At 43.5% G+C, this 13,706-nt stretch overlaps 1 protein-coding gene across 4 annotated transcripts in view; it reads left to right on the top strand.

Annotated features, from left to right (window-relative positions):
- The window catches only part of Efcab5 (EF-hand calcium binding domain 5), a 107,095-nt gene that overhangs the window by 66,150 nt on the left and 27,239 nt on the right, over positions 1–13,706 (top strand). For all 4 annotated transcript variants that reach the window (XM_031353341.1, XM_031353342.1, XM_031353339.1 and 1 more), the window contains exons 14-16: positions 714–870; positions 8,701–8,990; positions 13,214–13,383. In XM_031353341.1, coding sequence (XP_031209201.1) covers positions 714–870; positions 8,701–8,990; positions 13,214–13,383 — 617 coding nt within the window. The remainder of the gene's footprint in view (positions 1–713; positions 871–8,700; positions 8,991–13,213; positions 13,384–13,706) is intronic.

Raw genomic sequence — 13,706 nt, 5'->3', positions numbered from 1 at the left:
TTTTTTTTTTTTTAATTATGTGTAGGGGTGTTTTACTTGTATGTATGTTTTTGTACCACATCAGAGAGGCCAAACACTCATACACATAAAAAAGTTTTAAAAATTAGAGAGGTCGGGCAGTGGTGGCACATCTTTAAGGAGCATATTACCCTTTCTAATCTGAAGTGTTTTGGTCTTGCACAGAGAATCCCTGATGTTGTTGGTTGAGAAGTGAAACGGAAGTGGCAAGTTAGGGAGTTCAAATCCATCTCTGTAATGGGATCTGTACCGATGAAATGATACCCTTGACATACCATTCCAGTTGTGCATTGATTTCTGAATTATACAATACTTTCTATGAACATAATTTAGGCCATCTCATAGTTATATTTGTTGTGCTTATCCCAAAACAAAGCTGTTTCTATAAGAAAAAAAAATTTTGGATTGGAGAGATGGCTCAGTAAGATTAGGAGCACTGAGTGCTCTTCCAGAGGTCTTGAGTTCAATTCCCAGCAACCATATGGTGGCTCACAACCATCTGTAATGGGATCTGATGCCCTCTTCTGGTGTGTCTGAAGACAGTGACAGTGTACTCACATACATAAAATGAATAAATAATCCTAAAAGAAAAAAGAAAGCAAGCAAAATGGTTTAGAAAAAGAAAGAAAGAAAAAGTGCAAAATGTCAGCTAGCACAATGAAGATTCTATGCTTTTTATCCTATTTGTATCCTAGGCCAGACAAAATTCCTTCCAAATCCGACGGAGAATTCTTCTGGAAGCCCTCTTTGAGAAGTGGGACAATGATGGCTCAGGCTTTCTGAATCTGAATGAAGTTGATGATCTCCTGTATACATATAAGGAGGGAATGGAAAGAGAATCTATGAAGAAAGGTAAACAACTAGTTATGTTCCTATTTAAGATGTGGCAGCAACCCGGCTTTCAGTTTCTCAATACTATGCCACATACACAGTCAAAAACAAGCAGTAGAGGCTGGGGGTGACTCAGTTGGTCAAGCTCTTGCTATGTAAGCATAGGCTCTGAATTTGGATCCACAGCACCTGCATAAAAGTCAGGCACTGGGGTAGGTCAGGCACCTCGGCACTGGGGAGCAGAGACATGGAGATCCTGGAGCATATTGGTCAGCCAGTGAGCTGCAGATTTGTGAGAGACCCTGTCTTAAAAGTAAAATTGAGAGTAATTGAGAAAAACACCTAATCTACATGCACATACACTGACATGCACAAATACACACACTCATGAATAACATACACACAGAGAGATAGAAAAAGAAAGAGAGAGCAAGAGAGCAAGAGAGAGAGAGACACTAGGTATTCGAAATGTATCAGACACCTTTCCAAGACTGCTGGTATATTTAATTTTTTCTTCTTCTTTCAGTCCTGGAATTAAATTTACAGCCTCGTATTTGATGGTCAAGCACTCGGAGCTGTATCTCTATAGCCCCCTTTTTACTTTTAAAATTTTATTTATTTTTTAAAAGTTTCTTTAGGCCTTCAAGGCTGGAGTTAGAATTGTTAGATGAGAAATAGCGAGAGCTGGAGAGCATGTGGGTGACTGGGAACCATGTTCCTCTTCATGGAGAACGGAGTTCGCGTGACAGCGTTTTCACTAGCCTTGGAGCCCAGGCTGATCCTATCTGTGAACTGATCACTGGCACTTCTGGGGTTAAAACCCAAACCATGCAACCTGAAAGCTTGGTTTCTCTCTGCCTTTGTAAGTTCTAAACTTTCAAGTCTGTCTGAGTCTGAAGTTCCTCTTCAGAATACTAAGTTTTCATTCTCTCTCCTTTTTAAAACTTTGTTTTTATTTTTAATCATTTATCTATTTATTTATTTTATGGGCATTGGTGTTTTGTCTGCATGCATGTCTGTGTGAGGGTGTCAGAGCCTCTGCAGCTGGAGTTACAGACAGCTGTGAGACACCATGTGGGTGCTGAGAATTGAACCCAGGTCCTCTGGAAGAACAGTGCTCTTCACCGCTGAGCCATCTCTCCAGCCCCAGTTTTTATTCTCTTTAGTGATTTTTTTCTCTTCTTTTTTTTTTTCCTTATATTTTTACCTCCCCTAGCTGACATAAAACTCTCCTCTTTCCTTCCCTCCCACCCCCCACTAGAACTGGGACATTTAGGAAGGACTAAGAAACTCTTCAAGCTCTTCCCGATTACCATGTTCTTGACACATTTGAAGATCGCAAGCTGGCTGTTTCTAGTATGCTCTTTACCCAGGTTTGGGATTAGATCAAGATTACTCATCGTTAGGATCAGAATACATAATCAATAATTCATATTGAGTTCTATTCAAAATCCTATGATAATAACATTGATAAGTTGACTAAAAAGATACCTGCTGGGCTGGACATAGAGTCCAGTAGTCCTTGAATCACAGGCTCGAAGCCTTGAGTTTGATTCCCAGCACTTCATAAACCAGGTGTTACAGTACACATCTGCAGAACCAGCAAGTTCAAAGCTAATCTGGGATATCTGAGACCTCTCTCTCAAAAAAAATTTTTTTTCTATCAGCCCTTCTACATTAAAGTTATGGGTTTTTGTTTTTGTTTTTGTTCTTTTTTGTTTTTGTGTGAATAGTATTGTGTAGGTGTACTGAAAACTTAGGAGCATTTTCTCTTTTGCCAAACTTTTCATTTGTAATAGCATATAACCGTTTCTTGTTGTAACCTGATCTTTTCACTATTTGTTTTAAATGTTCACATCGCCCCAGCCTCAGTCCTTTCTGTCTGGCTCCTGTGGCCTCTCATCTTCTTCACCCTCAGCATTTGTATTCAGAAAATGTTCCAACATACAGCCACTCTGAGAGACTCTAACGAGGTGTCTGGCTATCCATCCACAGCCTACTCTCTGCTTGAGGCACCGCCATGGTTTCTTGTTACTGCTTTATCCACTCCTTATCCTTCTACCTGTGCAGTCCAGTCCTGGTGAACAAAGCCTAGCAGTCTTGGTGTGCGTGCGTGCGTGGGTGGGTGAGTGCGTGAGTGGGTGAGTGCGTGCGTGCGTGCGTGTGCGTGTGTGTGCGCGGGGGGGGGGGCGTGCGGGGGAGGATTGTAGGAAAGAAGGCTCAGAGACAAAGGTTGGAAATTGGGAGGGCTTCTGGTCAGTACTGTGGCAGCCTCGAGTTTAATTCTCTTAGTCTTTAAAGACTACCGCATTGTGGGAAACAGTCACAAGCCATCAGAGACAATGGCTGATGTACATTCCGAACCCATCCGGAGGCCTCCCTGTTCTTCCAAGGTTACCAGAACATTCAGCCCCTCGCCTTGAGTGTACTCCCTCTTATCATTCCGTGCTTATCATTCAGCAGGCCAGGAAATCTGCCAGCCGACCCTAGCCTGACTTGACTCTGCCAAACAAAACTTACCCTTCTTCCTGAATATCATTAACTTGAGGTCAATATTTAGTTAACTGGGTTTTTTTTTTCCCCCTCTTTGGTGCAAAATTAGGTGTGCAAATTTTAAGGGTAAATTTGCTGAGTTTTGATGAACCCATGAGCAGTGTAGCTCATGCTTCTTGGGAGAAATAGAACAAAAAGCTCCTCGTGCCTTTTTCCTGTGTGTAGTACCCACAGCACAATTCCCAAGGCAACCACCGAGGTTTTTCTCCACCATCATCTTTCTTGTCTAGACCTCACAAAAATAGAATCACACGATGTATACTCTTCACGATAAGGCTTCTTTCACTCGTCATAACGATTCTTGAGATTCTCAGACGCTGTGGGTTTCTGAGCCACCGGGCAGATGGGTATTTTCGGTTTTAAATGCAACCTCAGACAGCCTTCGCTGCCATTTTAACAACTCCATCATTCTTTGAGCTCTTCCTAGCTTTCTGATATGAGCTCTTCTGGGTTCAATCTTAAGCTTCACCTGTTCCATCCTGGAATAATCAACTTCCCCAGGAACCTTGGCATCTTTTACTGGAAGATGGTATCTGGAAGCCCAGATTTGAGTTATACATGTGCTGGCTTCTTCCAAGGCTCATTCTCTTTCTCTGGAGACAAACATTTGCATATATTTGCATATTCACAGACATTGTTATGTGAATATAAAACACTTACATCTCTATATATCTTTATATATGCACCAATACCTCCACATCCAATTCAAAAACAATAGAACCCACTTCTTCTTTTTAATTATTTACTTACTTTACATCTCTATTGCAGCTTTCTCTCCCTCCTGTCTCCCCATCCACCCCTCCTCTCCCTTCCTCAGAATAGGGGAGGCCTCCCGTGGGTTTCAACGAGGCTTTGCATATTAAGTTGCAGTAGGACTAGACACATCTTCTATTGAGGCTAGACAAGGCAGCCCAGTTAGGGGAAAGGCGTCCAAAGGCAGGCAATGTGGTCAGAGATGGGTCCCTGCTCCGACTTTAGGAGGCCCACAGGAAGACCCAGCAGCATACCTGTTACACATATGCAGAGGGCCTAGGTCCATCCCACGCATGCTTTCAGTCTCCGTGAGCCCCTGTGAGCCCAGCAGAACCCATTTTCATTTGCTCCCAGCTTTATAGATCCTTTCCCTCACCACATCAACTCTGCAGATGGATGTACTTGGCCTATTTCTTAGTCTCCAATGCTCCATGTCTGCCAAGGCTCTTCAGTCCCACAGATGCCTCCTCAGCCCATTCAGGCTCCAGCTGCCTATGTTCAGCTGACTGCTACATGACATCTTGTTTAGGTTGGGACTCCTGAGACCAGAATGTCCCTCCATGTGGATACCTTTCACTCCATTCAGTGTTTGGAATCTAAATAGGGCTTTGACACCCGAACCCAGCCTATCCATAGAGCCACCCTCTTTACCACAATGGCTCAAGGTTGCTCTTCCACTGCTTCCTCACACTGCTCGCACTCCAATAACCCATGCATGCTGTTCCTAAAGGATCCCCTTCTCAGCACTGAGCTCTAAGCAAAAGTAGATATTTTCCTGGTTCTGCCCAAGATAATGGCTTTAGGACAACACTGCTCGAGGAGAGACAGGAACCAAGAGCAGACAAAGAACAGAAAGAAGAACCCACGAAGCACTGTTTTGTTTTGTTTTGTTGTGTTGTGTAGCCTTTGCTGTCCTGGAACTATGTAGACCAGGCTGGTCTTGAACTCACAGAGATCTTCTTGCCTCCCTCCTAAATTCTGGGATTAAAGGTGTGAACTGTCCACCCAGCTTCATGAAGCACTCTTAATCTGTTTAGAGAGTGAAACACTTAGGACACAACCCAAAACAGTTAGAAAAGAAAGGAGCCTACTCACTTACAGAACATCCAGGCTGGTTAAGAGCACTAAGGTTTTGGGGGTTCAAATATGAAATTAGTAGGTGCCCCTTTCTCTGCCCTGTTTTGATTGGATTATCATACAACCCTTTCCCTTGTGGTAAGCAGATTCAGACTTATAATATCTCAGGGTCATTCAAGTCAACAGGAATAAAACAGAAACTATCCTCCACCTAATCACTGGAGCAAAAAGTCTGGCATTCAGGAATGGTGGTAAACACCTTCAAACCTGGCACTCAGGAAGCAGAGACAGGTGGACTCTGTGAGTTCAAGTCCAGCCTGGTCTACATAGCAAGTTCCAGGCCAGCCAGGGCTAAATAGTAAGGTTCTGTCTTAAGAGGAAAAAAAGGAGGAGGAGAAAGAGGAGGAGGAGGAGGAGGAAGAAGAGGAGGAAGAAGGAGAAAAGTCCTGGCATTTTACTATACTAAGCCAGCCATTCTGATTAGAGGCACAGATTGTCCTGTGCCTCTGGAATGACCCTGAAGTACATGGTCTACCTCTAAAACTACAATGGGTCCCACTCAAACTCATTTCTGCAGTGGGAGTAGAGTGGTTTTCCTCAAGGCAAAATCATAACTACAAACTGTAGGAGGAAAGTCCATGGATGCTAATGAGCTAAACGAAATGAATGTTTAACTACAGGAATAAGAGCTTGTACATGATAAGATGGCTACAAGTTTCAGGTAGTGGTTGTTAATTGTGAAATAGGTGTCTGTGAATGGATACTCTTGTCACTAAAGGGAGGAGAAGCCACTGTGGAAGCCATTCGATGGGAGAGCTAGAACCCATTTTAAAGGAAGGACGAGGCCCTACCTGTTAGTTACCTCTCTGGGCTGTGGCCTGGTCAGAGCAGCTTAAGGCAGGAGGGCTTTACTCTGACTCACAGCCGAAGCACAGCTCATCATGGTGATGAAAGTCTGGTGCCAGGGGAAGGAGGCAGCTGTCCCTCCCCACCTGGCATTCCTCTACACTGGAGGATAAGGCCTTTACAGGGCCAAGGGGGGCCTCTCCTCCCATTGATCCCCTACAATGCCATAGGAGTGAAATATTAAAGATACCCAAAATGCACATTGCCAGGAAAACAAATAATCAGTGATGTTATTATACAAATGCAGTGGCCTAGATGAATGAGTCAAAGCCACCGGAACACCCTGATGAAGACAGTAGTGTAACACTGATTGAAAAAACAAGTTCTAGGACTGGGGAGATGGCTCAGAGTCCTTGAGAACCTGAGTTCTCAGCTTCTACTTCAGGTGGCTTACAACTGCCTATAACTTCAGCTCCAGGATATCAAACATCCTCCTTCTCTTCATGGGTGCACACACACACACACACACACACACACACACACACACACAACCACGAAGACACACATACTCATAAACACAAAATAATCTTTTAAGCACGAGGCTGGAGAGACAGCTCAGAAGTTAACAGCACAGAGTACTCTTCCAGAAGACCCAGGTTTGTTTCCCAGCACACACATGCCAGCTCACAACCATTTGTAACTCCAGTTTCAGGGGATCTGCCACCCTCTCCTGGCCTCCAAGGGCACCAGGCATACACATATGGTTTACAGACATATATACAGGCAAAACACCCATAGACATAAAGAATAAAAATTAAGTTACATTTTAGGATAAAATAGAAGAAAATTTAGAATATTAAAAATTAAAAGCAAGTCCAAGAAAATTACATGTGGTTTGACAGTCTTTGTGTAATATTTACAAACAGGTAAAACTAAACTATGCAACACTTATATATAACACAGTCATCATTACATAACAAATTTCAGGTAAGAGATGTAAGGAAATGGGGGATAGAACAGGGCAGAAGAGGATGCAGAAGCTGATGTTGTTTAAGTTTGATAGTAGACTCATCATTGTACAAAAGAGAAGTAAAAGAGGCCTGGAGAGAGATGGATCAGAGGTTTAGAGCCCTGGCTGCTCTTCCCAGGGACCCGGGTTCAATTTCAAGTACTCACATAGTGGCTCACAACCATCTGTAACTCTGGTTCTGTGTGATCTGGCACCCTCTAGAGGCCTCCAAAGGGCACCAAGCATAAATGTGATACAGAGTCACTCATGCAGGCAAACACTCATGTACATAAAATAATAAAAAAGTTTAAATTTCTAAAAAGGAGAATGAAAGAGAAAATCCAAGGCCTAGTTCAGTGGTGGAGTTGAGTTGAGTTCTTGAGCACATGTGAGTCTCTGACTTTAATCCTGAACACTGCAGAGATGGCATTTTAAAAGTGTAGGTGCAGATGTGTGCGAGCGATGGTCAGGGACTATGAGTGAATGAGAATACTGGAATAAGCCATTCTTCAATGGTACCAAAGGCAGCTGTGCTTTGAGACTAGGCTAGATTCAAATAGGGACTTGAACCAGGGAATCTCATAATGCAAACCATGCAGGTTACTTTGGTTTGGCGTTTTGTTTTGGTTTGTTTTTTTTAAGATTGATTGATTGGTTGATTGAGTACACTATAGCTGTACAGATTGTTGTGAGCCTTCATGTGGTTGCTGGGAATTGAATTTTTAGGACCTCTGCTCGCTCTGGTCAACCCTACTCACTCTGGTCAGCCCCACTCACTCAGTCCCTGCTTGCTCTGGCCCAAAGATTTATTTATTATTATATATAAGTACCCTATAGGTGATTTCAGACACACCAGAAGAGGATATCAGATCTTATTACAGGTGGTTGTGAGCCACCATGTGGTTGCTGGGATTTGAATTCATGGCCTTTGGAAAAGCAGTCAGTGCTCTTACCCATTGAGCCATCTTGCCAGCCCTGGTTTGGCCTTTTGAGAGATTGCTCCAGTAGCTCGGGCTGCTTCCAAAAACTCATAATCTTTCTGCTTTATCCTTCTAAATGGTGGAATTATAGGCATGAGTATAAGCCGTGTGTGTGTGTGTGTGTGTGTGTGTGTGTGTGTGTACACGCACGTGCATGCATGTGTGCATTTCAGTTCTGGAGACTGAACCCAGGGTTTTGTGAATGCTAGGCAAGTGCACCACCACTGAGCCATATTCCCAGCATAGCAAGTTGTGTTTTAGTCTTACAAACATGAATTTACTATTGGTATGTCCACTCTAAAGTGATAACATCTGTCTGGGGTTATAAATGTAGGAGTGGAAATTGAGTGGCTTCAAGGGACAATGCCAAAGGGAAGAGAATAGGACATGGAAGACAAATAGGGGGAGTCACAGTGGACCCTGGAGTCTCACCTGGCTGAGCAGTAGAATTCAAACGAAACCGTAGTTGGCATGGAAGTCAGTCATTATGCTCAGAAAGACCTTTACTATGTTTGGTTCCACATGGAGCATATGGGTTAAAGGCTTTAGCTTGCTGTAAGAGGAAAATGGAAACACTTCCCACAGATGAATGAACCTTCAGCCTGTTCTCTGCTTCCCACTTATGTCTTTTAGCTAAACTGCACATAAAATTTCCAAAACCGAGTCCTGGTCAGGAAGTCAAACTGTCCTCAAAGCAGTTTCAGAGGTACATAGAACTGGTCGTTTCTGAACTCAGGGGCAATGAAGACCAAGTTCTGGAAAGCGTTGTGGAATTCCTGATGGGTTCTTTAGAGAGGAGCCACATCGAGGGTCTAAGGAACTGTGCAAGGCGGAAATGGCTCCATCAGATTCAGTACGCTGCAGAGACAAGCGGGGTGTCCCTGGAGCCAGTGTACACTGAGACCTTCAGGGCCCTCACCCAGGTATGCTCCCTAAAGTAACATAAGAGGACGTACTTACTTGCAGTTTGTGACATTCAGTGGCTACACATATGTTCGAGAGGAACACATAAAATTTGCTTGAAAAACCATTAGATGCTGCAAAAAAAAAAAAAAAAATCACTGAGTGATGCTACAGATGATTTACTCATTTATTATAAGATGTTATAAGCAACTCAAACCTAGGGATGTAGTCCAACTGATAGAAAGCTTAGCAAGTATAAGCTCTGGATTCAGTCCGAGCTCTCACTCGGGTGTGAGTGGCTCTTACTGAAATTTCAGAAGGGAGAGCCATGGGGATCAGAGTTTTAAAATTATTCTTGGCTATATACCGAATTTGAGGCCAGGCTGGGTGGGCTATGTAAAGTTCTGTCTTTAAATAAATATGTAAAAATAAAAGCAAGCTAAAGCAAGATAATGCTGAGATGGTTGGAGAAAGATAGGAAGGTGTAGAGCTGATGTCCTGGACTTTTACTTGTCAAATTCGCCAAGACTGGATAGTAGAGTGATGTTGAGACATGGCGGTAAGGAACTACACAGTGGCACAAGCTTCACTTACTGTGCAACAGCCCTTGCGGAACAATTTACCCATCAAAAGAGAATTTTTAATTGTTTAAGTTTCATTTTTATTTTTGAGGAGCATACCAGGGTATATGTGTAGAGGTGTAAAGGGTGACTTGTGGGGGTTCAGGGAAACTTTCAGGCCAGCCAAGGCTATGTAGTGAGAACTTGACTATAAATAAATAAATAAATAAATACATACATACATACATACATATTATAAATAAGAAAGCCAAAGTTTCAACATTATTAGCCATTAGGGAAATAAAACTTAAAACTAGTTTTACAGTTCATCTCACCCTAGTCAAAATGGCTCTGGTCAAGAAACAAGAGGCCACAGAAGTTGGTGAGGATGTGAGGAAAGAGGAGTCTTATCCAATGCTGATGAGAGTTTGAACTAGTGCAACCACTGTAGAAATCAGTATGGATGGTCTTCAAAAGGCTAAAAACAGAACTACCATGTGGCTCAGCTGTACCACTCCTGGGCATAAACCAAAGACCTCCCTATCCTACTACAGAAACACTTGTACATCAGCATTTACGGCTGAGCTTTTCATAACAGCAGAGAAATAGATGTGGTCTGGGGGTCATCAGTAGGATAACAGATAAGGAAAATGTGGCACCAAAACACAATGGAGTCTTGCTCAGCTGTAAAGAAAGATAAAGTTAGTTATAAAGTCTGCCCCAAAATGGAGCACTCTAGAAATATTGAGGTGACCCAGACTTGGAAAGACAAGAATGTCATTGTACTGGCTGGTTTTGTGTCAACTTGACACAAGCTGGAGTTATCACAGAGAAAGGAACTTCAGTTGAGGAAATCCCTCCATGAGATCCAACTGTAAGGCATTTTCTCAATTAGTGATCAAGGGGGGTGGGCCCATTGTGGGTGGTACCATCCCTGGGCTAGTGGTCTTGGGTTCTATAAGAGAGCAGGCTGAGCAAGGCAGGGGAAGCAAGCCAGTAAGGAACATCACTCCATGGCCTCTGCATCAGCTTCTGCTTCCTGACCTGCTTGAGTTCCAGTCCTGACTTCCTTTGGTGATGAAAAGCAACATGGAAGTGTAAGCTGAATAAACCCTTTCCTCCCCAACTTGCTTCTTAGTCATAATGTTTGTGCAGGAATAGAAACCCTGACTAAGACACTCATGTTCTCTCTTATATGCAGACCTTAACTTTTAAGATGTCTGTATGTAAGGGGAATGTATTGGTCAGAGTTTTCTAGAGAAACAGAACTGTAAAAACTAAATCCAGTTTTTCCTCTTTCCACCGTTTGTTCCCAGAATGTTGACTCTGAGATGAATTCTTTGTCAACGCATGCCTCGGCTACAAGCTTGGCTCACTCCCTGCTAGCTCATAACTTATCTAACCCACTCAAACTATTCTGTCTTCCACCGGGCTAGTTATCTCTCCACACCTTCTTATATCCAGGTGTGGGGTGAATCTCCCCTTCATTCTATCCTGAGTTCATCTACCTGCTAACTAGTTAGCTCTCCTTTAAAGCCCGCCTGCTTCTTCCTCCACTGACCTGACCTGCAGGCCAAGTTATTCGGGGGAGCGAGGAGGACCACAACCTGGAATAAGAACGGGTGAGAGAGAAGACAGGACTCAAGGAAGCATTGCTTGTCAAGAGTCGTTTACTTAGTGGAGCAGAGCATATTTAAAGCAAAAATCTTGGAGGGGAGGGGAAGAGGAAGGAGGGAGATGGAAGGTTACAAAATCTTCTGGGGTTGAGCTCCAGGGTGACAGATGGGGAGGGGGTGGATTTCCATGAATGTTCTTTTTTTCAGGGCCAAGCCGGATCCTTGTGATTGTCAGGCAGGATGTTAATCTCAGGGTTCTCATCCTTGTGATTGTCAGGCAGGATGTTAATCTCAGGGTTCTCAATTAGCTGGGGCAGGATGTTTATCTCAGGGCTCTCATGGTTCCCAACACTCCACATCCCAGCCCAAATCTCCCTCGCTTCTCATTATTTCCCAGAATCCCCTCTTGCTTTCTGTCAGTGTCCTACCTGCTATTTCCTGCCTCAGCTCATTGGCCATAGGCTTTTTTATTGACAAGTGATGCTTCTAAGAGATTCTTTCAACACAGAAATGATAGGATATGTGTATGATGAATATATAGGATGAATACACACACACACATTCAGTGGTGTAGCACACATCTTTAATCCCAATATTCAGGAGGCAGAAGCAGGAGGATCTTTGTCACTGAGGCAATCCTTCTCTATACAGTGAGCTTCAAGACATTCAGGACTACATAGAAAGAGTCTGTCTCAAAAAGAGTTGTATATAGGAGAGGGTATTAGAACGGCTTACAGACTGTGGTCCAACATGTCCAACAATGGATGTCTACCAACAGAAGATCCAAGAATCCAGTAGTCCACAAGGCTGGATATCCCACCTGGTCTTGAGTATACACCAGAATCCTAAAGAAGCAGGCTCCAGTACTCGTGAAGGAATGAACTTACCAGTGAGAGTGAGGCAAGTGGGCAAAGGACAACACTTTGTTCGTCCATGTCCTTTGTATACAGGCTGCCACCTATAGAAGGGAGACAGAGGTGTTGGGAGAAGGGAAGAGAAGGGAAGGGTCACATGTGACCTGAAAGCAGAAAGGAGGCTATTGGAATGGGGCAAACTTTGTTTGATGACTGCCACAGCAAAACCTAATCTTTACATGCTAATGTTAAAAAAGAAAGTCAGCCGTCTTAGTCCCTAAGAAACTCTTTCCTGAAATGTCCCTGATCAAGCCCAAATGGTTAAGAACTCCTTGAGGCTGAAAAAAAATGCCTTGCTGTCAAGTATACTTGTTGCATTTGCAGAGGACCCAGTTTTGACTCCTAACACCCACAAGGTGACTCACAATCACCTGTAACTTCAGTTCCAGGAGATCCAATATCCTCTTCTGGCCTTTGCAGGCACCAGGCATGGGCATGGAGCAGGTATACTCATGTACACAGAGCACCCATACATATAACATAAAAATAAAGAAATCTCTTTCAAAGTTAAAACAGATCCTCGAAGCCGGGCGGTGGTGGTGCACGCCTTTAATCCCAGCGCTTAGGAGGCAGAGGCAGGTGGATTTCTGAGTTCCAGGCCAGCCTGGTCTACAGAGTAAGTTTCAGGACAGCCAGGGCTATTCAGAGAAACCCTGTCTCGAAAACAAAAACCAACCAAACAACAACAAAAATACCAGATCCTTGAGAACTTTGTTTACACATGTTGGTTCATTCATGCTTCGCTGGTGAAAGATGAGGAGAACACAGGCGCTGTCTTGCCACATCCTCTCAAGTCAGTGCCTTTTACCGAATTCCCTCACCTTCAGCTATGACTGTGTTTCCAAAGGCTCTAAGTTTTGAACCTTTGAATTTGAATAGAGCTAAAAGGTTTTAGTTTGGCTTGGGTGTGTGTGTGTTTTCAGCAAAGCAATCTAACTACATATAAGACAGCCTGACTAGTCTGCTGACTACCTAAAACTCAGGTTTGAAGGGCACCATGGTATCAGCCTTTCCCCCGCTGCCCATGATTGGTAATCTCTACATCATTTATTTGATAAAAGTATTGGTGCCAGATTCCCAAATAGACTATCAGAGGGACTGGGGGATTTCTGAAGCCGTTGACAAATACATGGTCAGAAATATTTTGCCACAGGATGCTGAGGCTCACGGAAATAAGAAGATCAGTGCTCACATTTCCCTCCTAGAGGAAAACATACTCCTACCTGAGAGAGGGCATGTTCTCTTGAGGAATGTGGCTTGTACTCTAGATGACGCTCCGTTTGTCCTGAACAAAGTGCTCTACAGGGACATGAAGGGAATCAGGTAGGAACTTGCTGAAGAGTCGGTTTCTTTCTAATGTTTTAAAGACAGGATCTCATGTACTTCTGTCTGGCCTCCAATGTGTAATCAAGGCTGGCCTTAAACTCCTGATCCTCCTGCCTCTACCCTCCTGGTGCTGGATTACAGGTATGTGCCACCATGCCTGGCTCTGGTTATGTCTATCTGAGACAGTATTTCGCCTTCTGAAGTAAATTGGCATTGGAACCCTAATGAGTTGCTCAAGAGAGAACTGTCTCTAAGTGGCCAGTGATTCCAGAGTGGGACCTGAAATGTTTCCAGTCCTAAATGGTTTCTGCTGTTATATA

The sequence above is a fragment of the Mastomys coucha genome, unplaced genomic scaffold, assembly GCF_008632895.1.
Source record: "Mastomys coucha isolate ucsf_1 unplaced genomic scaffold, UCSF_Mcou_1 pScaffold5, whole genome shotgun sequence".
NCBI lineage: Eukaryota > Metazoa > Chordata > Mammalia > Rodentia > Muridae > Mastomys > Mastomys coucha.
The sequence above is the reverse complement of the archived record's forward strand: the minus strand, read 5'-3'. Positions and strand labels throughout refer to the sequence as shown.